This window comes from Sceloporus occidentalis, unplaced genomic scaffold (genome assembly GCF_023333645.1).
Source record: "Sceloporus occidentalis isolate IW3139 unplaced genomic scaffold, rSceOcc1.0.p SCAF_4, whole genome shotgun sequence".
Classification (NCBI taxonomy): domain Eukaryota; kingdom Metazoa; phylum Chordata; class Lepidosauria; order Squamata; family Phrynosomatidae; genus Sceloporus; species Sceloporus occidentalis.
Genome location: NW_028316984.1, coordinates 36,133,504 through 36,161,132, shown reverse-complemented (window position 1 = coordinate 36,161,132; position 27,629 = coordinate 36,133,504). Strand labels below are relative to the sequence as shown.

Below are 27,629 nucleotides of genomic sequence, written 5' to 3'. Positions count from 1 at the left end.
GGGTAAGCTACCCTAGCATAACTACTAAGGCATTGGTACCAGGAAGGGAAAGGAGGTTGTGAAGAAAGCAAAATGTTGGGGAAATTAGCTGTCTATAGCTAATAGATTTTGTCTGTTGCACAGCCCTAAAAAAATCATTGTAAAATCAGTGGCGTCACTGGGTGTGTGTGTGTGCAGGCTGCACCAGGTGACACCCATTGCTCCTCAATGTATGACCCCATTACTCCTCAAACACCTACCTTTTGGCAGAAATGGGCTGTGGCATTCATCTGCTTCCCATTAAAATGCTTTAAGAGATGGTAGGACTGGGGTGACGCTCAGTGGGAGGAGAAAGGAGAGGTCCCAGAATTTTTTTAAATTACAATTTCAAATTTCAAAATTTAAAATTTATTTTTAAAAATGCTTTTAAAATTTCTTTAAAAACATCACATTTTAACCAAATCTTTACTATGTATATGTAAATACATTCAAGTTGTGCATATGATATTGTAATTTAAAAGGTATACTTTTAATTTTGCTATGGTTTATGTCACAACTATTAGCATTACATTCAGTGGTCTATGGGAATTATGATTTACAAGGAACATTAGTGCAAGAAAGCATTACTAGGGATTCTGTACAGTGTGAAATGGGAGGAGGTCAATGGGGTGTGTATGACACCAACCCTAGGGATGCCACTGTGTACTATTCCTTTTAGATGTAATACAAACAAATCTCCCAGTAAACAATGTTTGGTCCAATGTTATTTTATTGTTGCTTTGGACATGAGTTTCCTTTGTTGTCTAATATCTCACAATTTAAGTCACAGTGATAACATATAGACACTTTAGGATATGCATGTTTATAACTCCAAAAAAAGTAGACTGAGAACAGACAATCTTATTTACAATATAGGGACATGTTTTACTCTAATACACTGGTATAACCTTATAAAACAGAGTGGAAGATATGCATGACAAATTGCAAATATTTGTTCTCTAGGTTTACAGTTAATTTACTCATACACCGAAAGCATTTTTGAAGGACTTTTAAAAAATTAAAACCTTTTGCACTAACAAATGCATTCATTTAGATGCTGCACTGACTGATCCACACAACTTGCCTCAATGCTAAAAACTGTGCCTGATCAAGTCTTGATGATCTCCAGTATACTTCCATATAAAGATCTTAGGATCAAATGTTAAGACAGAAAATGGGTTGAGAAACATGGCTCAAGTAGCAAATTATGTAGAACAGTTACTGGTTTGTGACTGAAATGTTAGGGTGATAGGATAGATAAGATCTAAGATCTTCTTTTTTGGTTTGTTTTTTTTAAAAATACAACAGCCATGTATTTTAAAAGTGGCTTTAAACTGTAGTAAGGCACCACTGGGAAGAATCCATTTTGCTTCCCCCCCGTTTGATTATTGTGCATAGTCAAATAAATATTTAATCTAAAACACCTATCATACGACAATATGTTAAACTTAAAAATGCTGTGCTTTAAAAATATATATATAGGGTGAAAGAGATATTATATCCAAGTGCATCCTATTATCTGTTTCTTTGAAATATTTTCCTATAATATTTAACAATACACACTTTGAGGAAGGTTCCTATAGGAGAGAAAGTGCTAAAATGTCACCTTCTGAGGAAGATGGAAGCTCTAGTTTGTTTGCTTCCCTCACTGAAGGCCACAGTTCTATATGCTAAGGCTTTGGTTGAAATTTCAGGAATTTATATGACAATGGTACAGTTTGTTGATAGCATAAAACAGAAGTTGAACCTCAGAGTTTCTGAATACCACAGGAATAGGTGTTATTTATAAAACAATGGCAGGTTTTAACTCTTACAAACTGGGCTAGGATATTTCAACTACCCAGAAACATTTTTGTGGCAGAATTCACACAGAACTAAACCCAGGGAGTAGGCCTTTTCCAATGTTGTTACCAGCACATTTCTAAACAATTTCCCCAAACTTCAGCCATTTGCCACATACAGATATTTTCTACAAAGAAAAAAAAATGGTTGGAACAAAAAAGGTGTCCAAATATATACCTGACAGTAAGGGCTGTTCGACAGTGGAACACACTCCCTCAGAGAGTAGTGGAGTCTCCTTTCTTAAAGGTCTTCAAACAGGGGCTGGATGGCCATCTGTCAGGGATGCTTTGATTGAGAGTTCCTGCATGACAGAAGGGGGTTGGACTGGATGGCCCTTGCGGTCTCTTCCAACTCTATGATTCTATGATTTTATATATCTTGATTTTTGCCACTGACATACTTTTTTGTCCCAACTAGTGAAATATATTTTGGGGGGGGGGGGGGGGGAATTCATGCCAGTATGTGGTGAACCATGGGACAGTGCAACAGACATAGCATGATATAGTTGTTAGTAGCATGATATAGTTGTTAGTAGGATGGTGCTATTGGAAGAAAATAAACATTTTCTTCCACTTGGGAGATGCTGGAATTCACTGAGGTCAGGAAATACCCCACAATACAAGAAAATCTTATCTGTATTTCCATTTTACTTTCATTCCACCCTCTATTTTTTCTGGTTATGTTTGGGTAGAACAGAGTTGATTCTGTGCACACAAGCACCCCTTTGGACATGAAGTATTTTTACGCCCCTAAATTTGTTGAAATGCTCATTGGAGGCAGAAAATGCCCCACCATTCACAGTGCAATTTTTAAAATCCCAGAGCATGATGGTTGGCCATGCCTGCTCCTTCCTTCCATTTTTTTACTGCCCTTTATACGTACACCTGACTCTTCATACTTGCTTGTTCTTGTTTTCCATGTCAAAAGGTCAGATGACTAGTTGAAGCATACTGCCCTGTGACTTTATTCCAAGGGCTAATCCCATGGCAGCAACATGAATGAATTATACTATGAGAACCTTTCAGCTATATATCAGTTTTTGTGTGTCTAACATATCTACCTTTAAGGTTTGATGGGCTACTCAAATTTTGTAAGTTGACATCTAGGGCAGGAAAACGATCTCTCACCCTTGACCAGTCTTGCAGGGGTGATGACAACTGGAGTCTAACATTATCTGAAGGGACATAACTCCAGCCTTGCTCTAGTCTAGTGGTTCCCAAACTTTGATCCTCCAGGTGTTTTGGACTTCAGCTCCCAAAAGTCCCAGCCAGTTCATCTGATGTTCTGGGATTCTGGGAGCTGAAGTTCAACACCTGGAAGACCAATGTTTGAGAATCACTGCATCTATCCAACAGAAACACTATCACCAATGTGGCCTTCAGAATTCCTCTCTGCCATCTTTATGTGATATCTAAAGGAGAGAATTGGGCCTTAAGTAATTTATGGAAAATGCACAGCTTCTGGAGCATTCGAAAAATCATTGTATAACTTAATTTGTACTTAGTTTGTTCTTCAAAAAATTTAAATGTTCCCATTTCAGCAACAAAATATAAGCAACAATACAATCTTTTACATCCTGCAGAATTTTTATAAAATATCTTACATACACAGAAGGGGAGCTTGACAGAAATTGGAACAATTAACACTGCTAAAACGTCAAGTTGTGAAGTATATAGGAAAGAGCAACAGTTCATGGAAAAATTCCATTATGATTGTAGACAATGCTTGACCCTGAAAGGTACTGCAACATATTGCTACTCGATGTCTGTGCAAAAGCCCTTCAAATGAGCTCTCATCTTGTAACAACATCCTTTCTGGATGGAAACTTTGGATCCCTGAATGTATCAGTCAGTAAGGATTCTCTGACAAGAGTGGCCTTGTTGAATGCATCTCATCATTTAGACCCATACAAGTATTTTTTTTGTTACCCCCCCCCCCGGCATTAAAACTTTTGTTATGTATATTTTTGTACACAGATAGTGAAAATTCAAAGCTATGTTTTCTTACCTTCTCTACATACTAAGCTCCATCTTGCTTTACCACTGATGGGATGACTTGAGAGGTTTGAGTCTAAAGCTAAGTGCAATTCTGGCCAATAAGGCCACTCACACAAAGCACCATTAGGAATATTTATGAATTCCTTTTCAGAGTTTTCTCCAACATAAAGATATGTTATAGCAACTTCTCACGCAATATATTATCTTTTCTTGTGCACTTGACTAAAAACTGTCCCTTCACAATTCAATTTTGGATAATACTTCATTATGCATCTGGAATCTTCAACTTTCCCACTTCTTCCTTGCTTTATGACCTCACCGTCAAGGTTATTCTGTTGTCCCAATTTGCATAGGAATGTGGCAGTCAATACAGGGGACATCCTTGAAAGCAATGGCCAGATTTTCCTTCCTTATAAGCAGTCATTCCATTCTTCAGGTGTGTTTCAGTCTACAGTCATAGTTCTCTCAAGGATCCTGTTTTTTTCTCACCTGGTATCCATATCAGTCAGCAAGTGAATTAATTGTAAAATGATAAAATGCATTTACCACCTGTCACAATTCCAGCAATATACAATTCCCCCACTCCCAATCCTCACCCCACAGCAAAACCCAGAAGACCTTTCTAACAGCTTTCCAGGTGAGGCAAATCCTGTGATAGTAATTAATTGTTACAACAAGATCAGAACTCATATGTTGGGCAGCTGTTTTGCACCCGTATGGAAAACTAAGTGAACGCTTGTAACAGGTCAATGGAATGTGTCCTGTCGTCCGATATTTCCTGCTTGTATCTGGATGCCTGGTTAACAGATGCTACACACAACAGGCAGGAAAATAATGTCTTTAACACCCAAGAGCCAAATAAAAAAGCATCCATCATTAAAACAGCTTCATCTGTACCGTGAGAAAAATAGAAGCTCAGGGCAGAGATGTAGCAGAAAGCCACAGTGATTCTTATAAGCGTGCCTTTGTTTCATAAGTACACTAACTCACGTTTGAATATTTGTCTTGCATAGTTCAAAAGTAGAGTGCTTCACAGTAATCCACAGAATTACATAATAAATGAGGAACTGTGGAATAATGCATATCCCAGAGGGAAAAGAGTATATTAGCAAAATTTAAGTTCAATCATCAAGATGACAATGACACTTTAATACTGTTACATTTTAGCACCCTAATCCAAAGAAGCGCATGTGCAGTTGCCAAGGGTTTGCACACAAAGTCCTTAAAAAAGAAATACAGCTGTTGGGTTTGAAGAGGGAACAGGAGAAAATCAAACCAAACTCCAGCACCACTCCTGAAATGGACACCAGAAAAAAATAGACTTTTTTTATGTGGCGGCTCTGCATGTACTAACCTAGCTGCCCTAACTGGAAGCAGAGCATGAAAGGTTACTTTTTAAAAAATAATTACAGGTATAGGTCCAGAAGTACGTACCATGATAGGTACATTTTAAATAATAATGTTTGGCTATTTTGCTTCTGAAAAGTAACTAAACCACGTATCGTCTGGCAGTTTTTGCCCTAAAAAAAATCTGAATGCAGCAGCATGAGACATAGCACAAGTCAGCCTTGAGCCATGTAATATTCTTCTGCCATCATTAGTGTGGCTATATACCATAATGATACCAGTTGCTAAACTGTTGCAGTTACACTACTAAAGGCGTGGATTTATCCTTCATTAACTTGCATTGTTAATATAACTTCATTTTACTTCACAGATACAAGTGTGTTAGTCTAGAAAATCAGTATGCAAATAGATCTTGTAGCACCTTTGAGACTAACTGAAAGAAAGAACCTGGTAGCATGAGTTTTCCTAGACTTGAGCCCACTTCCTCAGATACAGATCTGAAGAAGTAAACTTAAGTCTACGCATGTTCATGTTACCAGCTTCTTTCTTTCAGTTGGTCTCAAAAGTTCTACAAGATCCCTTTCCATATTTATTATATTTAATTCTTACAAAGGGGAGCTAATCATATGAGTAATTCATTATTTGTAATGACCTACTCTTGAGCTTTGATGGGGAGTGAGGAAGGGAACTGCGCATGCAGCATCTAACTATGTCTGCAGTTCCCCCACATACAGTTTAGCGATTTTCAGATAGCCATGTTTGTCTGGTTTAATCACAAATGAGAAAGGTGTCTTCTTTTAAGACTATGCCATTTGTTTCAGTTTTAAGGTTTCATGGACTATAGTCTGCTTTTTCAGATTTAAGCAGTGCATTGGCTTATTCTAAAATAAGCTGGTTAATACTAAAGCTGCCACAAGACTTCTTTTTCCACCCAACATGCCTCGCAGGCTGATGTGCATGCTACCCTGGACAAGTGCATGGGAAATTTCTGTGGACTTGTGAAAACTGCTACCAGTGTTACAGCAATTGGAGGCAGAGCTGGTCTCTGGAGGGCTAAAATTATTACAAACACAATGTAGATTGTTGTGCAATTATTGCCAAGGAGGACTATTGTGCCTCATAGGTTTTCAATAGTCAAATTCACTGATTCAGCTTGATCAATAATGTCATACAGATCACTGTTTGAAACTATACCTAGAAGGCAAATTTAGTACAGAATTTTCACAGAGAAATATGCAGCACTTTACCAATGGGAGGTACTCCCAAAGAAGTTATGCTTCAGGAGGACTTGAGCTCCTTAAAACATTAACTGCCCCTGCACTACAACACTAGCTGGCACCCTTGCTCTCATGGACTTTGACTATGAATAGGAAGAGACATTCTATTGTTAACCTTGACGAGAGCAGATCCATTGAATCATGTTGACTAGCCATTCAGTAGTTGTTTCAATGGACTACTACTGTAATTAGGACCAACCAACAAAATTTCATCCCATGTGTGATCTGTATGGCCACCAATATGTCTTTCAAAACAGATTTATAGGTAACAATATATCCTTGCCTAGCTCTAAAGCACCTTATTGGAAGCAATCTCCACTGATACCACTACAAGCTAATTCCACATAATGGAGACTAGCCTAAACACATCTATTATTTAATAAACTAAGAAAGCAAGCACTTCAAGTCTAGTTGAATTCAAAGAGATTAAGGAGAAATACATTGATGGGGATTCTGCTGGCTGGATCTGAAAACTGAGTTGGAGGTGGAATCTGTGTTCAAAAGTGCTGAAGGAGAGGAAGAAGCCTTCTGAAAACACCAGATGCATAGAGATGTTCAGGAAAAGTTTTAAAATAGTCATCCTGAAGGAGAGTGAAAACCAGTTTCACCTCGGTATAGGTGGAAGTGGGGGAGCGCCTCTTTCTCTACGGCTGGATCCACCTAAAAGAGAAAGACCTCACAGTAACTCTTTAAATGTTGTAAATCCTGGAAGTTTGTGCACCAGTTAACCATCTAAAATTTCACCACATTTAACTGAAACACACTTCTATTAACACTAAATGAATTAGGAAAACAGAAATGTTTTAAATCTTGGCTAATATGTGACTGGGAAAAACTTAAGACTATGATGGTTTGAGAGGCCTCCAGAATTACTTACTTGTTTATTTTGAAACTTGTAGGCAGTTATCATTCCTCAATAATACAGACATTCATTTTTGATACTACTATGATCACAGGGCAAATGAGTTTGCAGGCTTTTCAAGCAGCACAAAACCCTCGTCTTCCCACTACCACTCCCACCACTACCAATGTTCACCAGATATCAAGATGTTACTGCCCTGGTACTACAACAGTAACTGACACCCTTGATCTATTAGTGAGCACTGTTGTCAAAGGGGGGAGGGAGGGAGGGAGGTAAGCAAAGACATGCATCATCTGAGGAATTATACTTCTGTCATGCTGCTTTCAAGTTCTGGGAAGAGGGGAAATACCATCTGCTTCCAGCTTAATTACAATGAAAATGTATGGTATGTTAAATTGTAACACTGATATTCTGCAGGCGTAACCCAAATTATATTGTTACTCTCTCTGCAGTTTTAAATATTGAAACAATTTTAGGGTTTTATTCTGAAATGTATCAAGCTTTGGTTTAGGCCTTCAAAGGCATTTCTGAGATAGACTTCTGTGTTCCAAAAACAGTACTTTTGATATGTTTCACAGCATTTATCAAGACTGCCACTCTGGTCTTTCTCTCAGATTCTGGCCGAAATACACATGTGCACACACACAAATCTGGAATGGGCAATTTAAATCAGGCAGTGTAACCCTTGAAACTGCCACAAAACCATGGAAAGCCTCGAGAGCTGCCAATTTATTTTTAGGGTTTTTTTTGGCCAACCTGAGGAGCATTTTTTGGCCAAAAAACTGCTCCAAAGATGCCAAAATCACTTGAAAATGCAGCAGCTTGCTTCCCCTAACCCCCTACTACCCCACCCCCAAAGTTAAAAAAAATTGACTGCAAATCAATTAGATTGGCAGTTGGAAACGACACTGCTCTCGGCATGTTGATATATGCTGGTGTGGCCTGCCAGGCAGGCCCCCTTGCCCCATGTGCAGTTGTCCACACTAATATAAATAAACCAAAACAGGATAGCAATAATCAGCACAACAACTTAATCTCCCATCATATCTGCACTAGCTGGCCTAAATGCCCTAAAGGCACCAGATCTTGTCTGACCTTGGAAGTTAAGCAGAGTCAGCTCAGGTTAAGTATGTGGATGGAAGGCCACCAATGAATACCAGATGCTGTGGACTATATTTCAGAGGAAGGAACTGACAAAATCACCTCTGAATATTCCTTGCATAAGAAAAACCTATAAAATTAATAGGGGCATCACAAGTTGACAGGCAACCTGAGGGGGACACACAGATAAACACATTGCACTAGCTGAAGTTTCCAAACCATCTCTGAAGACATTGTAATATACCATTTTCAAATGTTCCTTTTAAAGGCATTTTGAGAGTCATTCTGAGGGGACGTTTTAATGTTTTATTCTGTTCCTTTAATAGCCCTAAGGTTTCCCCTGCCAAAGCAATTGAAAGCTATTTTTAAAAAACCCAAAGGTGATAAGTCAGAGGAGAGCAACGACAACAACCACAAAGACTGAATCAGTTAATTAAAATGCATTGACAGGCTAAAACATTTTGTGCTGGTGTTGAAACACTTGTTAGTGTCAAAACTATTTGTACATCCATGGGGAGGCCATTTTCAAGTTGTTGTTGTGTGACTTTCTGACTTATAGCAACCCTGTCATAAGGTTTTCTTGGCAGAATTTGTTCAGAGGGGGGTTACCATAGCCTTCCTCTAAGGCTGAGAGAGTTTCACTTGTCCAAGGTCACCCAGCAGATTTCCGTGGTCGAGCTGGGATTCAAACCCTGATCTCCCAATGTTCTAGTTCAACCTTCAAACTAGTACGCCACACTGGTTCTCTCATTTTCAAGTTAGTGGACCACAATTAAGACAATTGTCTTCCTTGTTGACACAGAGTGTACCTGAGATTAAAAAAAACCCCACTGTGGACAGTGTTATACAGTGATACACTGTGTCTCCTGCAGATTTTGGACAGGAGAGAGAAAGGGAGCTACTGGTTGCTTTTCCCTGAGCCTTCAGTCCTCTCACAAGCTTTCTTTCCCTGTCTGGCACGTCTTCATTCTAAACATGAAGTACTGAGTTCACGTAGGGCTGCTTCTCACATAGTGGCAACCTTCCCCTAGATCAAGTGGGCAAAGTGCCAGCCATGGACCATACACAGCCCTTGGGACCTCTAAGTGTGCTTGCTTAAGCCCTCAAAAATCCTGACCTCCCTCATTAAAAAAAAAAAAAAAAAAAAAAGGGGGGGGGGAGATCTTTTGGGCAATTTCTTGTTCCCAAACTGCCCCTCAGGCTGCCAACACCACCTGAAAATGAGGCAGCTTGCTTCTTCCAGAGGCCTCCGATTCTCCCCAGCCACCCCAAATCAGCCAAAATTGTAGTTGGAAGTGACATTGCATAATTTTGGGTGAACTAAAATTGACTGGTGTGGCTCACTTGGAAAATGGCCCACTGCTCCATGTGCAGTTTGCCCATTAAGATAAGCTGCCAGGAGGAACAGCAATGCTGGAACTAAAGCCATTTCAGCAGGATCCATGGGTATCCTTCTCTTGTCTTATTATTCAGGGTCACCATTTAACAGCCACTGCCATCCTCAGCCTTCATTGTGAATTGAGTGATCAAAGGCGAAAGGCCTTCACATATTTTCATTGCAGCAATCGTGAACAAAAGTACAAATGAGATACTACTTACTTCTGTTATCATTCCTTGCCAGTTTGCTGGGATAGCTTTTGTTCATGGGCACATAAGGTTCTGGAGGTGGCAAGTCGGACAGAGGATGGAAGGAAAAGCGGCTTTCCCACTCATCTAGAGAACACAAGAACAACAACCATTTTAAAACCCCTATAACTCTGTGTTAGATGGGACATATGAAATAGGAACTTCCATCAATATACTCATCTAGGGATATTCAGATAGAATTGCAAATGTACAATTATTTCAATCACTGAGCATAACAGACAGAAATTGTACTCAGGATAACTCAGGGCCCTCTGTGGGTTGGATGATATGTGGCCAAGCCCTGAATGTCATCCAGTTCTGAATAGAATTGTCAGGTGGAGTTTTTCCAAATGGCACTTGCCAACACAACCTCACAGTGCAGATGGTTTTGTTCCTCTTCCTTTTTCCTCATCACTATCAACCACTTTCTCCAATTACTGGTTTAGGGAATTATTGTCTTTGTGACTCCCATTTGAAACTGGTGGAGCTTAAAGATCCACCAGTGTATACGTGGGACTGTAGGGAAGGGTAAGTTGCCAGCTGGATGGTAGTGTAGGGGAGCTCTTCTGGTGCATCGCAATAGCTAAGTAGGTCAGAGGGGCAGATCTGTACATGAGCAGCTGTTGAGCATCTCTCAAACAACTGAGCAAAACTTTTGCATAAGGAAGTACTGGATAACTTCTTGAACAATATCTGAAAAAGCAGTTACATATAAACAATGTATTGGACACAATAATTCTGGCTTTTCTTTGTGTGCATGTTTTTATGTATCTGTGTATTTAAATAATGAAAAATGTGTCTATATTAGATACATCAATCATAAGAACAGTTCCTTGAGAGTATGCATACCTTCTTGGAGTAAGCCCTCTTGAACAGAGAGGGCTCACTTTTCCATAAACATGCACAGGATGGTACTATTACTATTAAGTATGGGTTGGAATCTCTCTCTTTTCAGGGCAGGAGGAATATGTTGCTTTTAAGTTGTTCCAAAAGAGAACACAACATTCTTCATTCACTTCTGAACAGTTCGTGCTTTTCATATTAACAGAGTTGCATGTTGTGCTGAAAGAATTGTCAAATTCCCTTCATCTCTTCATTCATACCACCCATCTAACAATAGAGCTTGTCATCAGGCACTGTTCATAGAAGTGTATTAAGACATTAGCAACAGAGTAAAAGTTTATATTGCCTTAGTATCATCCTTGTAGCCTCACTCTGTCATAACATCATTGGTTCTAAGTGCACAGACAGAGCGTCTCTTGAAATATTTGCCTGTGCAAGGTGAAGGTAACTGATAAGTAAAATTTCACTCCTAAAATAGTCTGTGAGCCTGAAAAATCATTTTTCTCCATTTCTGATGTTGTGGGATCAGAACATTTTAAAAACTGGTTCAAATGTGTAAGGCAATTCTAAAATTGCATTTTTGAAATTGTAAAACAGATTCTAAGACTGAATGGAATAGCACTGAAAGACTAAGCAGTGCTTTATTCAGAGAATCTTTCAGATTTGGGGGCGGGGAATGAGGAGTATTAAAATCTCATATTAAAAAAAGAGTCACACCAATGCCACAATTCCTATATAAATATCTCTTTTTAAGTCTGATACCCCCAGTTGTTCTGTTTTTGAACTTAATCAGCCCTCTTTGAACAGTACCTGATGGGACAGTGGTTGTAGAATGAGAATTGCAAGTCCCATATGTACGGAGAACTCTTTCCCTGTTCCTCAGAATGGGGAACTCTTGGTCCTCCAGAGGATTTGGATTACAACCTCCCTCAACAGTCTCTTCCCACTGATCGGGTGGACAGAGCTGTAGGCCAAAATGTATAGAAGCCAAACCACTTGTCTTTCCTCCCTTGTGTAAGAACCCCCGCACAGAAAGACTCTTGCAGACATTTTATTGAAAGCATGGAATTTTGGAAACCTTCCTATTCCAAGTGGCCAAATAATACACAAGCATAGCTATTACCAACTCACCCTCACAGGAAGAATCCTGGAAGCCATTTCGCATGGCTGATGAGGGTGGTGGTGGTGGTGGTGGAGCTCCAGAACCAGGCCGATCAGGAGGAAGTGGAGGAACTGGTCCACCTCTGTGTTTATCAAATCCCCCTCTGGAAGGAAGCTGTGGAGTAGCAGGCAGTGCCCGTGAAGTGCTACCATTTCTGCTTATTGGTGGCGGTGGGGGAGGAAGGGATCCTAAACACAAGTGAATAAAGAACTGAACAAGGTTATTGTACTTGTAGCACAGCACACATTATTTTAGAATTTCCAATCTGGGTTCCATCTTTCTTATGTGGAAAGCAACAACTTAACTTCTTGACCAAACAGACTCAAGCATGTCATATGCAGATAGATCAAAGTATGAGAGCCACTTGAAACCATTTGTCATTTCTCCATATCAGCTCTTTACTTCTCTCTGGGATTTCTTCCAGCTAAAAAGAAGGCTCTGTGTTCTGCTCCAGTTGATCTTCTCTCTCAGCATTTCCATGGAAAACTATCTATACTGGATTGCATCAGTGCTAATTAATCCTCCATACATGCATGATCTCTCAAAAATGGTTACTACAATAAGATCTATTTAAATCATGGGTGGACAACAAGTGGTTCTCCAAATGCTTTTTTAAAACAAATAAACAAATATTTCCAGCAACCTTTCCTAGTATAGCTAATGGTGAGGCCTGCTGAGTGTTGCTCTCCAATATTTTGGGAAACAAAGTTGCCCACCCAAATTTAGATAGACTTATATTTAGACAAAACACACTAAAATGGCTCTGTATCAAAGCAATGTGTCCCACATGAGAAACACTAGTCAAAAATTATGTTTTGTCAATGTAAAACTATTAAAATTAAACCAGTATTTATATTACACCCCACTTATCCCCACCCTGACTCTTTTCTTCACTGTATTTTTTTTCTTATGTCACATTCTAGTGATGATGGAAAATTTCTGGTTATTTTTGGAAGAAAAAAAAACCAAATATAGGTAATCAACTTTCCATTATCAGTGTCCTCTCTACTTGGTCAAATAAGATGTATAAATCAGTATTCCTCAAAATAGTTTTGCCTATAAATAAATCTCAGGCATGTTTTCATTAAGGGAAGTCACTATAAACAATTATTTTTAGTAATCATTTTATATTTACAAATATAACCATGGTGGGCACTTCTTATTGATGGTCACCATGGAAGACATGATGACAGTGACATAGCATGTGGCTTTCAGGAGTCATTGACGGAGAGAATAAAACATTATTTACTAGACAGACTTATTACTTGGCAATTCAACTGTGACATAAACGTCACGTGAAATACAGAAACCACTGGCTGTCCTCTGCTGGGAAGTCAAGTCCCACTCCAGAATTTAACAATTCAAGTAATGCAGCCCTTTGACCAGAGCCATTAGGGGTTAAAGCCATCAATCAAAAAGAACATTTTGTGGGATTTGTCAAAATGAGGCTTTTGCCAAAAGAATGCTAAGGAACCTTACCTGATCTACTGGGTGGGTCTCTCACAGGTGGTGGTGGCCTCTCACCTGGTGGAGGTGGCAGAGGCCCAGACCGACCAGAACTGGGCAGACTTGGTGCAGCAGAAGAGGCTAATGATATATTTCTTTGAGGAAGACGTGGCATTTCATCGTTTCCGACAGACATGGGTGGAACTGGAGGTGGGCCTGGCCTACTGGGTGGAGGAGGAGGAGGGACTGGAGACCCAAAGGATGGCCGAGGCGTTGAAGGTATTGGAGGCTTGTTGTTCTGAGGTGGAGGAGGGGGCAGGGAAGGTTCTCTGTTCAGAGAAGGCCTGTTTCCTGTTGGAGGCAGTGGTGGAGGTGGCTTATCTTCTGTTGGCCTGCCTGGCGCAGGAGGAAGAGGAGGCCTGTTTGAGGAAGAAGAAGAAGAAGCAGGGATGCTTGGCGATGCCTGGCGCATGGATCCTCCAAATCTGTTTCCTGGGAAAGGTGGGGGTGTAATCCCCAAACTGGCTTGCCTGCTTGCTCCTGGCACAGGAGGAGCTCCTCGGTTGTACAGACTTGATGGGACAGGACGTGGAGTATTTGGCACAGGAGGGGCACCTGTGTCTGGTCTGGACCCAGCATCGGGTCTTGGGGGAGGCATTCGGCTTCTCTGTGGTTCCAGAGCTGGAGTTCTTTGGCTGGGAGAAGGGCCTGGAAAGCGGCCTATGCCACCAGGGGGTGAGAAGGGCTTGGCAGATGTTGCTCGTCCTCCTGGTGGAAATACTGGAGCCCTGTTTCCTGCAGAATCTGAGAAAGTAAAGAAATTGGTTGGTTATACAGGGGTGGAGGAAGAATATTGCCAGGGCTATTGGTAAATTACTGGGGATGTCATCCAAAACATGTGAACATTTATGTCAATATGAATAGTTAGACTAAGGAAGTCTCTTGAGACTGAAGCCCTCCTTTAGAAAACTCACAGATAATCTTTTGTAAGAGTTTTCAGGGCATATGTGCAGGATGCTCCATTTTCCTCATACTAGCTCTCTCACTATCTTGATTTGAGCAGGTACTGAATCCTCTGTTGTATATTCTCTGCCTGACTGTTAACCTTGCAAAAAACAGCTCAGATTTAATATCATATATCTGAGGAAAAGGGACGAATGTATGTTCAGCCTGTTACTAGAATTCCTCTAGAAGAGGCAGCCTCACAGAGAAACTGATGCGTTAAGTGCTGTGAGATTAAGGGGAGATCCATAAATAGCCTGTGACACAACAGATAATACCAGTTCTTAAAGACTGTGTTATATCAACACTGGCTGAAAGATCACTGCATGTGTTTTAAAAGCACTACTACATTCAAGGCCTTGTGGAAAATGTCTGCAATCAAGAATGTACAAAATTGTACTGCCTCAGATTCTTCAGCCCCAAATATAATGTATTTAGCATCTTTCGGATGTATTGGACCACAGCTCCAAAAATACCCAAGACAGTGTGGCTAATGACAGTACTGGATGGGGGCAATGGGAATTGTAGTTCTGGAGGGTCCCAGGTTGGGGAAAGCTGGATAGATTATCTGGTTCATAAATTTATCCCAGCACCACAGCAGCTTAAGACATAGAGGGCATATTGTTAAACCTTCTACAAACCTCTCTAATCTGCTATTCTTATATATACTTTTAATGTTTTTATTTTAAATTGCCAGCCATTTGAGGTTATTTTCTGCCTTCTTCCTGAATAGTGATACACAAGTTTCTTGCTTGAATAAAATAGAAAATGCCTCTGCTCTGTGGGCATATCAGTCCTACAAAAATGATACCAGCATGATAAAAAGTGTCACATGAAAACATCACAGAGGATTGAAATGGCATGTCACCAATACACTGTACAGTGTTTTCTCTGTTAATATAGATACACTCTTTACAAGTCAGTATAGACATTATAGTATAATGGCTAGAGTGCTGGACGTGAGACTGAAGGAAACAGAGTTCAAATATTTGGTCAGATGTGTAGTTTTGTGGGTGAATTGGGCAAGGCAATCTAACCTATTTTAGAAGATAACTGTGTAGGGAAAAGGGAATGAAGTCATGTCTAGCGCTCTTAGTGCAATGAAGAATCCTGGGATTAGAGATGTTAAGATCCATTGGGGAAATGGAAACATTCTAAAAAACAACAACATTCCAGTCTTTTTCTAAAGATGTTTTCTCCCAGAAAACTTGGGAAAATATATCAGTGAATTTTTTTAGAATGATGAATAAAATGTTTAAGATAAGATATAACAGGAAGAAAATACACAGTATCTGATAACTGCAATTCCTGGTCTTGGCTTAATTTCCACAGCTTTTTCAAATGGAAATGAGTGTTTTAAGCCTGCTTGATGCTATAGAGAATTTGTTGTTGTGTGTCTTCAAGTCATTTCCGATTTATGGTGTCTCTAAGGCAAACCTATCATGGGGTTTTCTTGGCAAGATTTTTTCAGATGCGATTTGTCACTGCCTTCTTTCCCTTGAGGCTTATAAGAATCTCTGTGGCTTTCTGCTAATATCTCTGCCCTGAGCTTCTATTTTTCTCAAAATCAAAAAGGAAGTTCAATTTGTAATTACTATCTGAATAAACTGTTCTTTTAACATGGCAAACATGGTAAGCTTATACAAAATAAAATTATACATAATACATTTGATGTTTGTAAATCTTTTAATCTGCAAAGCGTGTTAATATCACATTTTTTTCATTTGTTTTTCCAAAATGATTGTTCCCCCAACCCCAGCTCCAAAATTTCTGGGAATGCTGCATAGATAGTAGTATGATAAAATAGGTAGACTAGAGCTGTTGAAAGACAAAGAACCTTAAATGTGATTTTGGCCAAGAAACAACTTGTAGGGAAATAGAAGAATATGAAGTTTGGTGAGGAGAAAAAAGATTTGTTAGAAATTTTGTCTTAATGGATGTCTGCTGCAGTTTACATTTGACTGTTATGTTTGGCTGAAGCAGCATTATGGGAAACTATGTCACCTTATGTTTCTATGGTTATGGTCCTGGGCTTGCTAAGGGAATGGTGGGTGAGTGAAGGATGGTAATGGTGTCAGACAGGATAAGGTGAGAAGTATGAATCTAGGGCCACCTGCCTGATGTGGGTGTGCAATGACTTATGTGTAAATGTACATCATAAGTGGGCAATCTGTGGCCCTCCAAATATTGTTCAACCAAGACTCTCATCACAGCCCTAGCCAGCCAACCAAATGGTAATGGCTGATGTCAACATTTTAATTTCAAACCAGCTTCCGGGCGGGCTATGGAGTTGAGACTGCTATGGTCGCCTTGGTTGATGATCTCCGTCTGGGTATGGACAGGGGTAGCGTGTCCCTGTTAGTGCTCTTGGACATCTCAGCGGCCTTCGATACCATCGACCATGGTATCCTTCTGGGTCGCCTGAGGGAGTTGGGTATCAGGGGCTCTGCTTTGCAGTGGTTCCGTTCCTACCTCTCGGGCAGATTCCAGATGGTGGAGCTGGGGGACTGTCGCTCCGATAAGAGGGCCCTGACATCTGGGGTCCCTCAGGGAGCGTTTTTGTCCCCTATGCTATTTAACATTTACATGAAGCAGCTGGGAGAGATCATCCGGAGACACGGGGCGCGGTGTTATCAGTACGCTGATGACACCCAAATAGTTTTCTCTGTGTCTCCGACTGATGCAGTAACTAGGGATGGCATCTCTCCTCTTAATGCTTGCTTGGAGTCGGTAATGGGCTGGATGAGGGAAAACAGACTCAGCCTGAATCCAGAGAAAACGGAAGTACTGGTGATTGGCTCTCCTAGCCCGGGTAAGGAAATGTTTCCATCTGTCCTAAATGGGGTCACGCTCCCTGTGAAGGACTCTGTTCGCAGTTTGGGGGTGCTTCTGGACTCGTCGCTTCACCTTACTGCTCAGGTGGATGCGACGGTCAGGAGCACCTGTTATCAGCTTCGGCTGATACGCCAGCTGCGACCCTTCCTTGGCTGGGGGGACCTTGAAACCGTTGTACATGCTCTGGTAACCTCTCGATTAGATTTCCGTAATGCGCTTTACATAGGGCAACCCTTGTACCAAACCCAGAAGCTTCAATTAGTGCAGAATATGGCTGCTCGGCTGGTTACTGGATGTTCCAGGGCTAGCCATATAACACCAGTCCTAAAAGATCTCCATTGGCTGCCTATTCGCTTCCGGGCCGAATACAAGGTGTTGGTTATCACCTATAAAGCCCTAAATGGCTTGGGCCCAGGGTACTTGGAGGACCGCCTCTCCCCATACAATCCGCCCCGCACTCTCAGGTCGGGTGAAAGACATCTTTTAAGAGTTCCAGACGCTCGATATGTATCAGCTCAAAGGGCTTTCTCTATTTCAGCCCCTCAGCTCTGGAACTCTCTCCCCAATGAGCTCCGTACCTCCACCTCCCTCGATGCTTTCAAGAAGAACTTGAAGACTTTTTTGTTCCGCCAGGCTTTCCCCCCATGAGCCTTGTGGTCATTCTCTTCCCCTTGGCAATGTTTTTGTGTATTCCATTCTACACAGCCACTTGTATAGGGTGTTGTTGGTTTTTATTGTTTTTAATTGTTAACTTGGTATTATTGTCATGCTGATGTTTTAATTGTCTTACTCTTTGATGTACACCGCTGTGATCGCTGGAATAGCGGTATAGAAATAAAATTTTATTATTATATTATTATTATAACATCTGGGGATGGGAAGCACAAGTTATCCTCCCTGATTGTAAGTGTGTCCTAAAGAGGTGTCTCAACCTGAAACTCTCCCAATCACACAGCGCTCTCCCAACAATGAAGTTCAATAAGCAGCCTTGCTGCTTGGCAATAAGCAAAGAGTCCTGCTCATTAAAAAATGACCAGCACATTTTCTTGACCTTTTAATCTTTTAAGCTTGTTGAACAGTAAAGACTGTGAATGTCATGCTCTGTACCTCACAGACTATCTCCTTCTTGACAAAAACAGCCACACCTTCCTTACCATTATCCCTGCTTGTTGATCTAAGTTTTGGCATCCCTGCTTGGAAAAGACCTCCCAAGCCAGGAGGACCACCTCCACCATAACTATTGCTGCCGCCACCAAGACCACCACCACCACCGCTGCCACCACCGCCACCACCGCTGGTGAAGCCACTGCCACTCCCTCCACTGCCCGATCCTTTAGGTTCTGCAGAGACAGGGAAGGAAAAAGTATTAAAACACCATTCCTAAATCACAAAATAATGTGTAGCCTACTTCTACTTGTTTTAAATTAAATCATGGCCCTTCAGGACTCAAACAGAAGTTGACTTTAGCAGAACAGAATAAAGGAACATTATGGCCTTCCAGGCAGAGTTAGATTTCAGTGCCTGTCAGCCACAGGCTAAGATAGCCTATAGTGGTAGATGATGGGAGCAGTAGTTTATCAGCATCTGGAAGGGAGAGGTTCCCCATCAGTGGTCTAAAATAAGCCATGACTATTGAAGTCTTTATATGCAGACAATCACACGGAGCTTAGAAAATTTACATTTTCTGAGTACAATTCCCAGTGCCCCCACCAACAGCAACAGGCCCACCAGTTTGACCAAAAATGTTAATGAGCCCCATCTTTCTATTCATAAAAACTAGCAACACTACACATGTCACAACTGCAAGAAGTCTAACTAGTTGAATAGGAGTTCTTCAATAGAATTTGGTATTGATAACCTGTGAAATGATAAACAAATATACTTACTATCAATGACTGGGGCACTTCTATCATTGGTAACAGCTTTCTTAAGTTTTTTCCCTTTGGTAATATCTGAAAGAAGAGCATTCCGACCTGCTTGTTCTGATTTGTTTAAGGAAGGTTTGTCTGTATTTGCCTGGAAAATAATTGGACTAATTATTAGTTAAAAGAAGAACAGAAGAACCTAATCACAATTTATGTTTGAAACACGACATAGGAATTGATTTCCTTCTTATTGAAAAAGTACATCATTTATTGCATGAAGGTGGGTTGGGGGTGGGACAAACAGAGCATTTAGGCTGCCTCCACACAGGAATTTAATGCAATTTCACACCACTTTAACTGCAATGGCTCAATGCTATGGAATTCTGGGATTTGATGTTTTCCTTCCCAGCCAATGTTTCCCAACTGCATTCCACCAGGAGTTCCTACCAGTTCCTCTTAGAAGATTTTTTCAGTGAAGGTCTATCATGGTAGGCAAATTTTCACAAAAGATAGCTTGCCAGTGCAAATGAACTTCCCCTGAGACACATAGCCAGAGACAAGAGATAGAAGGGCACACTTTTTGTCAACGAAATGATGGAAAGTGACTTGCATCAAGTTGAAAAGGTTACTTTTTAAAGACTGTAGCACTCAGAATCTTCTCACCAGCACAGCTAATGATGATGATATAGGAATATATCCCTGGGAAGGATTGTGGAATGTACAATGGGGAAAAATGTACAGTTTTCAAGCTCTGGCAAAACTTAATGAGTCATGTTTCCATTCACACAGGAACCAGAATTTAGTTACAAATTTATTTCCCAGTCCTTGTTTATCACATGATGATTGCCTCTAGTGCCAGAAGGTGCTTGATAACAACTTTTTGATAAGCCAAATGTTAAAAAAGAGGTATTTCTCCATATTTGGAGCCTTTATTGAATTACAGTGAGATTTTGGGAAATATTGTAATGAAGTTGATTGAGTTGCATCTGGACTCAGCTGTTACCCCTTAGATAACACAAGTACTTATTCACAGACAAAGAAGATTTGCACAGTTTTAGCAACTGAAAAAAGTTACTAAACCTTGCCAAATACCCTCAGAATTATATCCCATCTTTTTTCCATGGGGAGACTCAAGACTGCCAACAAAGGAGGAGGGGGAAAGCCATATACTGTACAGGTCAATTCTCATTTATCCAAAATGCTTGGGACCTGGGATGTTTTTGATTTTGGGTTTTTTTTTTTATTTTGGAATACCTATATTCCAATACAGTACAATACATACAAAATGAGACATCCTGGAGATGGGACCCAAATCTAAATACAAAATTCATTTAAACACATCAGGATCAGGGTCTTGCACACCAGATCCAGGGTAAATCCCCCTTAGAGCGGATTTTCTGAAAGTGGATTAATTCCTGTTTCTTTTTGGAAAACCCGTTTCTTCCCTGCTGCCAGCAAATGTGAACTTGGCCCCGGTCATGATCAGGTCAAGTTCAGGGGAGGGATTTAGGTCAGCGGGAGGGAAGAAGGTGGAACATGCCTCCCTCTCGCAGGCAGCTTTCTCTCTCTCTCTTTTTTTTTGTTTTTTGTAATTTTTATTTTTGACAGATTATGTGAATGCTTGTGCTACAGGTTGAAACATACTGATAGAATGTGTATGATTGTGCTACATTTCCCTTTGATTTGCTTGCTGCTGGCACGGCATGTCACTTTGCAAGTGGCATTTTTAAAAAAAAAAATGTGTGTGTGAGAGAGACAGAATATGTGAATGCTTGTGCTACATATGTTTCCTTTTCAATTTGGCAAACTCATACAATGTGTGAATGCTTGTGCTATATATGTGTGGGAAATGAAGGGAAAACAGAGGATGCAAAAGAGGAGAGAAGGAGAGATTGCATTCTGGAATAAGAAACAAAGGGAAAACAGAGGATGCCAAGGGGAGGGAATCTGAAATGACCTGAAGGCACACAACACATGCTCACAAGTTGACAGAATATGCGAATGCTGCCGCCAGTTTTTTTTTTTAAAAGAGGGAGGAAGCACCCATTCCATTGCCCAATGATTGGAGGATATGTCACCTTTGACGAAAGAAGAAATGAATTTGACAACAAAGGAGGCTCCATTTTAAAGCAGTACTGCAAATGTGAACTTCAGAGGGGCAAATTGCATTTATCAAGGTAAAGGGTAGTGGGAACTTCTTTCCAGGGAGATTCGGTACCGGCTCAGCGAGTCAGGACCGGATCTACCCAGGGCAAATGAGCTAATGGGAATGGGGCCTATGTTCAGTTCGTTATCTCACATTTTAGGGACTTAAATGACATATAATTAACATTTCTGAAAGTTAAATGAAAATAATTTGAGTCCTGCAATATCTAGAAAGACTCAGCTTTAATTTTCATGCACTTGCCAGATCATAGTATGGCCAATGTATATCCAATGAGGTAGCCAAACTCCTTTTCGCTATATTTCTTTTCTTAGTAAGCTTACTGGGATGGCCTACCAGGCCTTGGCGCAGGGAATCTGGAGGAATACCTCTCTGATGGCCCCATCAAACCTCACACCAATTCTGGAATGGACTTCATCCTCTCTTTTCTACAGGTTTAGATGGCATGGCAATAGAAGAGGGCTGCAGGATTTTGCTTCACCTGCATTTTTGTCTGTCCTGGCTCTGGAATGTGTTAGGAAGAGAAATCCATCTCTCTTAAAAAACAGGGAAGTCCATGCTCTATTTTCCTCACAGAGAAGCCACATCTGCTGTGGCTACCCTGGCTGTTACACTATCTTTTTCTGCAGTTAAATCTCCTGAAGTGTGAAGAGGAGATGTTGCATTTCCTAAACATGTGGCAAGCACACTGCAAGAAGATGGGTAAGTCAGGACTTTCAAACATGTTTCAGAATGCCTAGGGAGCTAGGAGTGTGAAGCAGTCTTGAATGCCTGCTTTTGTTTTAAAAAGAAGATTAAAAAATGAGTTCGTTCATAAGTAAGTTGAAAAGGAAGAGACACTTCTTTTAATTTGCTATTTTGGAAACACACACAAACTCATGTGGGCAGAGAGAAACACATTTTCTAGAGGCTAACACTTCTTTCATCCTAACACAGGATTTCCTGAATTTATTTGTAAGGGAACAAAATTGTTGATTACAATGCTTTCTAAAAATTAAAACCAACTGAAGAAGAATTTTGATCTAGCACTTCAAATCCTACAGAACCATTTCCAATTTTACAGACTCCTGCAAACAGTACTTAAAATCTGCTGTGTGCTGGTACAAAAAGAATGAGTTGCCTTTTGGTGACAGAGACAAAAGCTTTATAAAAGCTTAGCAAACATAAGAAAATATTTTGTATGGATAACATGAAGCAGCTTAAATTTCCCCAGATGTTCCAAAAGCTGACTCATGCTCATTCAAGATTCCACTAAATAAGCATATTCTCCTCCACAGGGGAGTCATGTGTTCGGTTTCTGTGTTAGATTTTTCCTTTTTCTCCTCTGAAGCCTCATAATAAACCATACTCATGTAGGTTATGAGTAGAAAACAAAATAATTTAAAAAGCTGTGCTCAGTTTATGTTAAGGCTTCTCAGAATGTAATGAGCACGTTTCTTTAAAAGTTTCCAGAGTATACAAAAAGATTATGAGGATTTGCAATATCTTCTAATATATTTTTGTATTTTTTTGCTAAAGAAAAAGGAGTGAACAGGGCTGGATTGACCAAATGTTGCCACATCTTTTTCCTCTACAAACGTTGCAAGGTTCCAGATAAACATTTCCTCCAACCAGGGCATTCCAGTTTCTTATCCACCTCATGAACCATTATTTTTTTCCATTTGCTACCCTTCACTAAGGACTTCATAACACCGGACTGCTGTTCGTTTTTCTTTGTATGTGTTCTAATGTACCACCCTTTGGTGAAAAGGGCATTATAAATAAACACTGTTGTTGTTGTAGTAGTTATTATCCCACTGCAATCACCCTGGTTTAAGAATGGAAGCATACTCATTAGACATAATTTCTTATCACACTTTCCCTCATGATAACACTTTGGTGATCCATAGACACATGTTCTGCACTGCCTCAGGAAGGTGTCAGTGGCCAGGACCACTCCTTCTTCTCACCGAAGTGTGGGGCTGCTGTGTGCACATTTGGAGGAGGACAAGTGATTGCGACTGCTAACAGACTCTTGAAGCTGGCTGCAGTGTTAATATGCAACCAGGAGCTGGCTTCGAGAAGGTATTGGCATCTGAGATCGAGCGGTGAAGGGGAGCAGATTGTCTGTGAAGCTGAACTGCAGCAGAAGGGAGCTATCACATGAATGGAATAGCAACGGGATTGACAGCCTATTGGTGTGTTTTCCCCTCAATTAAAACAAATGGAAAGCAAAACAGCAGCAGGACAGACACAATGTTGTGTGGTAAATACCAGCCAAAGACCTCTTATCCTGTTAAAATTCTGCTTTTCTAAAGTCCTGAGTGTGCACAGTCCTTACTGGAGCACTTTGGGCTTTCCTTTTTCTTTTAATCTATTATATATTTTAAAGAGTTCCTTTTTATATAAACTTCTGCAAACCTTACAAACATGCTGACTCATGCCTTCTTGCTTCTCACTGGATCTGGATTAGCACTCACTACCTGAGCTGGTTATGAAAAGAAGGTGATAATGTACTGTAGCTCTTAAGGGTTTCTTCACACTACACAATTATAGTGCTATGATTCCACTTTAACCATCACGGCAACATCCTATGCAATCCTGAGATTGTCAGTATAGAGTCCTCAGCCAGGGAGTTCCTCTGGTGCCCCCAAACTACAAGGCCCAGGAAGATTCCACAGGGTGCAGTAATGGCAGCTGAAGTGAAATCCCAGTGCTATAATCATGAAGTGTGAATGGGCCCTAAGAGTACATTATTATTTGAGTGTGAAAGCACAGTGGGCTGTCCTTTTTAAGAGTCCCCATAGCTCAAAACAAAATGGCACAGGACAGCTTAAACAGCAGCTGACTTGCAAGTCATGAGGCTTTGTTGACAGCCTGCTTAGTTGTCTTGGTTCTCTGTGCATACTTTAATGGAAACACAAGGAAAGTGTGTGGCTTTGCTGTGGCACCCCTTGGTAGGGGTTGTCTCATGTTTTCCAGCTCCCACTTGGAGAAAGTACCATAGAAAGCTCACTTAAACTCAGTCTGGCCACTGGTTCACTTAGCCCAGTGTTTTTAACTTTGTCAGGCAGCGGCCCTCCAAGGCTCCAGGAAGGACCTTTCTCAAGAACTACCTGGAGAGGTTGGGGATTGAACCTGAGACCTTCTGCAGGTGCTTTGCCATTAAGATGTGCCACAAAACTCCCAAGTCTGTGTAGAGACTATGCACTGTAGCCTAAAAGAGACTTCATGTCCATCTGGCAAACCCAGGCAATGGTTCAGAGTGATGTAAAATTAAGAACTGAAACTTACCACAGCAAAGGTTGGTGGAGGTGGAGGTGCTGGAGGAGGAGGGACAGGCATGGTCTAAGCTTGAATCACTCTTCAGCCACTGGGAAATCTGTTGGGAAACACCACCAGCACCATAGGTAACTTTTCAAAAATTCAAGCCATGTTCTGTACTGAGAGGAAGGGTATACCTATTATAGCTCCCCCATTCCTAAACAGTAACATAGACAGTGATAATAATACTATTGCTAATAAACAGAAATGAAATAAGAATAACTAATATTAGAATAAAAACATGGGACAGTTTTAAGAGAGACTGTGTCCATTATACTTTTTCCAGTACAGAAACCCTGGTTTTAAAATCCTAATTCAGACATAGTATGCATTTGGTACCCTCAGGTCAGCCTTTAACTCTCAGTCTAATTACCTTATAGCACTGAGGGTGAATTTATGCAAGGGATGAGTGTATTCCACTACGTCTTCCTCCAAAGAATGGTGAGATAAAAATGAAATTAAATGAAGGGTTTAGTAAGGTTTAATAGCCCAACCCTTTGTATTGCTACTGCAATGTGATGTGATGACATAGAAGTCTACAAGGCTGTCCACACAAGTGATAAGACACCGTTTCACCCCATTTTGAAACCCACCTGTTTAAACAATTCGTGTGGCGAACACTCCAGAACTAAACACTGAAGCAAAATAATGCCCAGTTTGCTCTGATTTCAGCTGGATAGTTTAGACTGTCGCTCTGGTGTGTGGATTACACCCCAGTGTGGAAATGAGGGAAGGGGCTGGAGAACCACCAGTGCTATTGCAGCTCCTTTTTAAAATATGTTTTTGTGGAGTAGCCATGTGAAGCCCTCTCAGCCCTGTGATAGCAAACTTTCACATGGAACACTTTGAAAAGCAAGCCCTGGAAACAGCACCAAAAAAGCCCAAAACATGGTTCCAATATGTGGATGTCACTTTTACCATTTGGGGCCATAGAGAAGATCTGGCTGTGTTTCTGAAAGATTTGAACAACATCCACTCAAACATCCAATTCACGATGGAAAAAGAAAAGGAAGGAACATTGCCATTCTTGGATGTCCTGTTCATCCGCAAACTGAATCAACGTTTGAGCCACACAGTATACAGAAAACTTGCACACATGGACAGATACCTGCACAAGAATTCCAACCATCACCCAGGACAAAAAAGAAGTACAATAAAAACACTGGTAGACCGGGCAAAATGGATCTGTGAACCCAGCTTCTTGGAAGATGAATTGAAGCACCTGGACTGGGCTCTACAGGCTAATGGTTAGTCCAGCTCAGACATTAGAAGGGCTGCCAGACCCACAAAAACCCAGAAGAATGAAGACAAACCATTCAAAGGGAAGGTATTTTTACCATACATCAAAGGAGTCACAGACAGAATAGGGAAACTGGTGAGGAAACACAACCTCCAACTGATTTACAAACAATAAGAGGATTCTTATTTAAATGCAATAATCAAAATGGGGTTTACTTGACACCTTTTCTCTTAGTATTGCAAAAGAAGCCAGAAGAGCAAGAAAATCCATCAAATGCTGCACTTAGCAAACGACAGGAGAGACCCTCTCACAGCTGCAGGAGTTTACTGCATACCATGCAACTGCGGACATAACTACATTGGGACCACCAAATGCAGTGTTCAAACACGAATCAAGGGACATGAGAGACACTGGTCAGCCAGAAAAGTAGCAGTAGCAGAACATGTTATAAACCATCCTGGGCATAAAATGCTATTTGAAAACACTGAAATTCTGGACCATGCCAACATCTATCAGGTCAGAATGCACAGGGAAGCCATTGAAATCCACAAACACCTGGACAACTTCAATAGGAAAGAAGAAATCCTTAAAGTGAACAAAGTTTGGATACCAGTGTTGAAAAACACTAAAATCAAGACCCAGCAAAATGCAATTGAAAACTACCCAGGGTCAGGGGTTTTGCCAGCAGATAATGGATTTCTAATTAAACAGACACAGACAGTGGTCAAGCTGCACTGTCGACTCATCGTACCTTCAACTCATTGCATACCCCATCAAGTGGAATGATGACCAACCCAGGATCTCACCAACAATACAATGGATTTAATAATTATATTAACAAACTGGCCAGTCCAACAGAGGCAATAGGGAAAAATGGGGAAAGGGGACATGTATGGGGGGGGGGGGCTCCATGATCATGATATGCCAATATGTCACTGGGTGCATCAATGTGCCATTTAGGCAGTCAACTGCTTGTGAGATTGATTGGCTGATTGCATGCAGCGTCAAATAGGTTGGCAGGTGGGCAGTGTGAGGGATGCAATTGGTGACTGCTGTTTTTGTGTGTGTGCTTGTGCACATGCTATGTTTGTGTACTTGTGCAAATGCATTTGCAGTGGAACAGGAAAAAATAATAGCATGGCAGAGCTTGTACCTGCGAATGCCATGTTTTGATGAGTCCATTCTTGCAGACAAAGGGGGGGGGGAGTGTGAACTGCCTGTCAGTGTTTAACCCATTGTGGGAGGTGGCGGTGTAGTCATCAGGTTCTCCCTGCAACTCAGGAAACCCCAGAGGTAAGCTGGTTTATCCCCTTCATCTGCTCAGGCCCTACAAAAGCTTATGCTACCAACTTCTTTCTCTCAGTTAATCTCAGGTGCTTCATGCTGATCCAGACTAACATGGTTATCTCCTTGAATTCTACTCTATCATTACTTGTAAGAATCTGATGGCCTAAAACTCGGAGCCAACAGTATTAGCAATTTCAGACATTGAAGACACTTATGTGTATTTTCATGCCTTCCCGATGTGCAAACATACAGCATGAGAAAGCTGGCCTATTTTCATTTTCAATGAACATGTATGCAAGCCAATATTCCGGAAGCAGGAGCAGACATCACATCACTTCAAGAAGTGGGTGACGACATGGATGCCTATGCATCTCCATACTAGATACTAATGCCTTTTAAGATGACATAAATA

General features: G+C 40.8%; 1 protein-coding gene across 1 annotated transcript in view; it reads right to left on the bottom strand.

The window, feature by feature from the left end:
• Positions 1–730: 730 nt before the first annotated feature.
• The window catches only part of LOC149313735 (WAS/WASL-interacting protein family member 1-like), an 83,495-nt gene continuing 56,596 nt past the window's right edge, over positions 731–27,629 (bottom strand). Inside the window, exons 3-9 of the mRNA XM_089519716.1 lie at positions 24,661–24,748; positions 19,245–19,374; positions 18,513–18,698; positions 13,555–14,325; positions 12,045–12,263; positions 10,044–10,157; positions 731–7,141 (exon numbers count right to left, since the gene is read on the bottom strand). Of these exons, the coding sequence (XP_089375842.1) occupies positions 7,086–7,141; positions 10,044–10,157; positions 12,045–12,263; positions 13,555–14,325; positions 18,513–18,698; positions 19,245–19,374; positions 24,661–24,711 (1,527 nt within the window). The 5' untranslated portion in view covers positions 24,712–24,748 and the 3' untranslated portion in view covers positions 731–7,085. The remainder of the gene's footprint in view (positions 7,142–10,043; positions 10,158–12,044; positions 12,264–13,554; positions 14,326–18,512; positions 18,699–19,244; positions 19,375–24,660; positions 24,749–27,629) is intronic.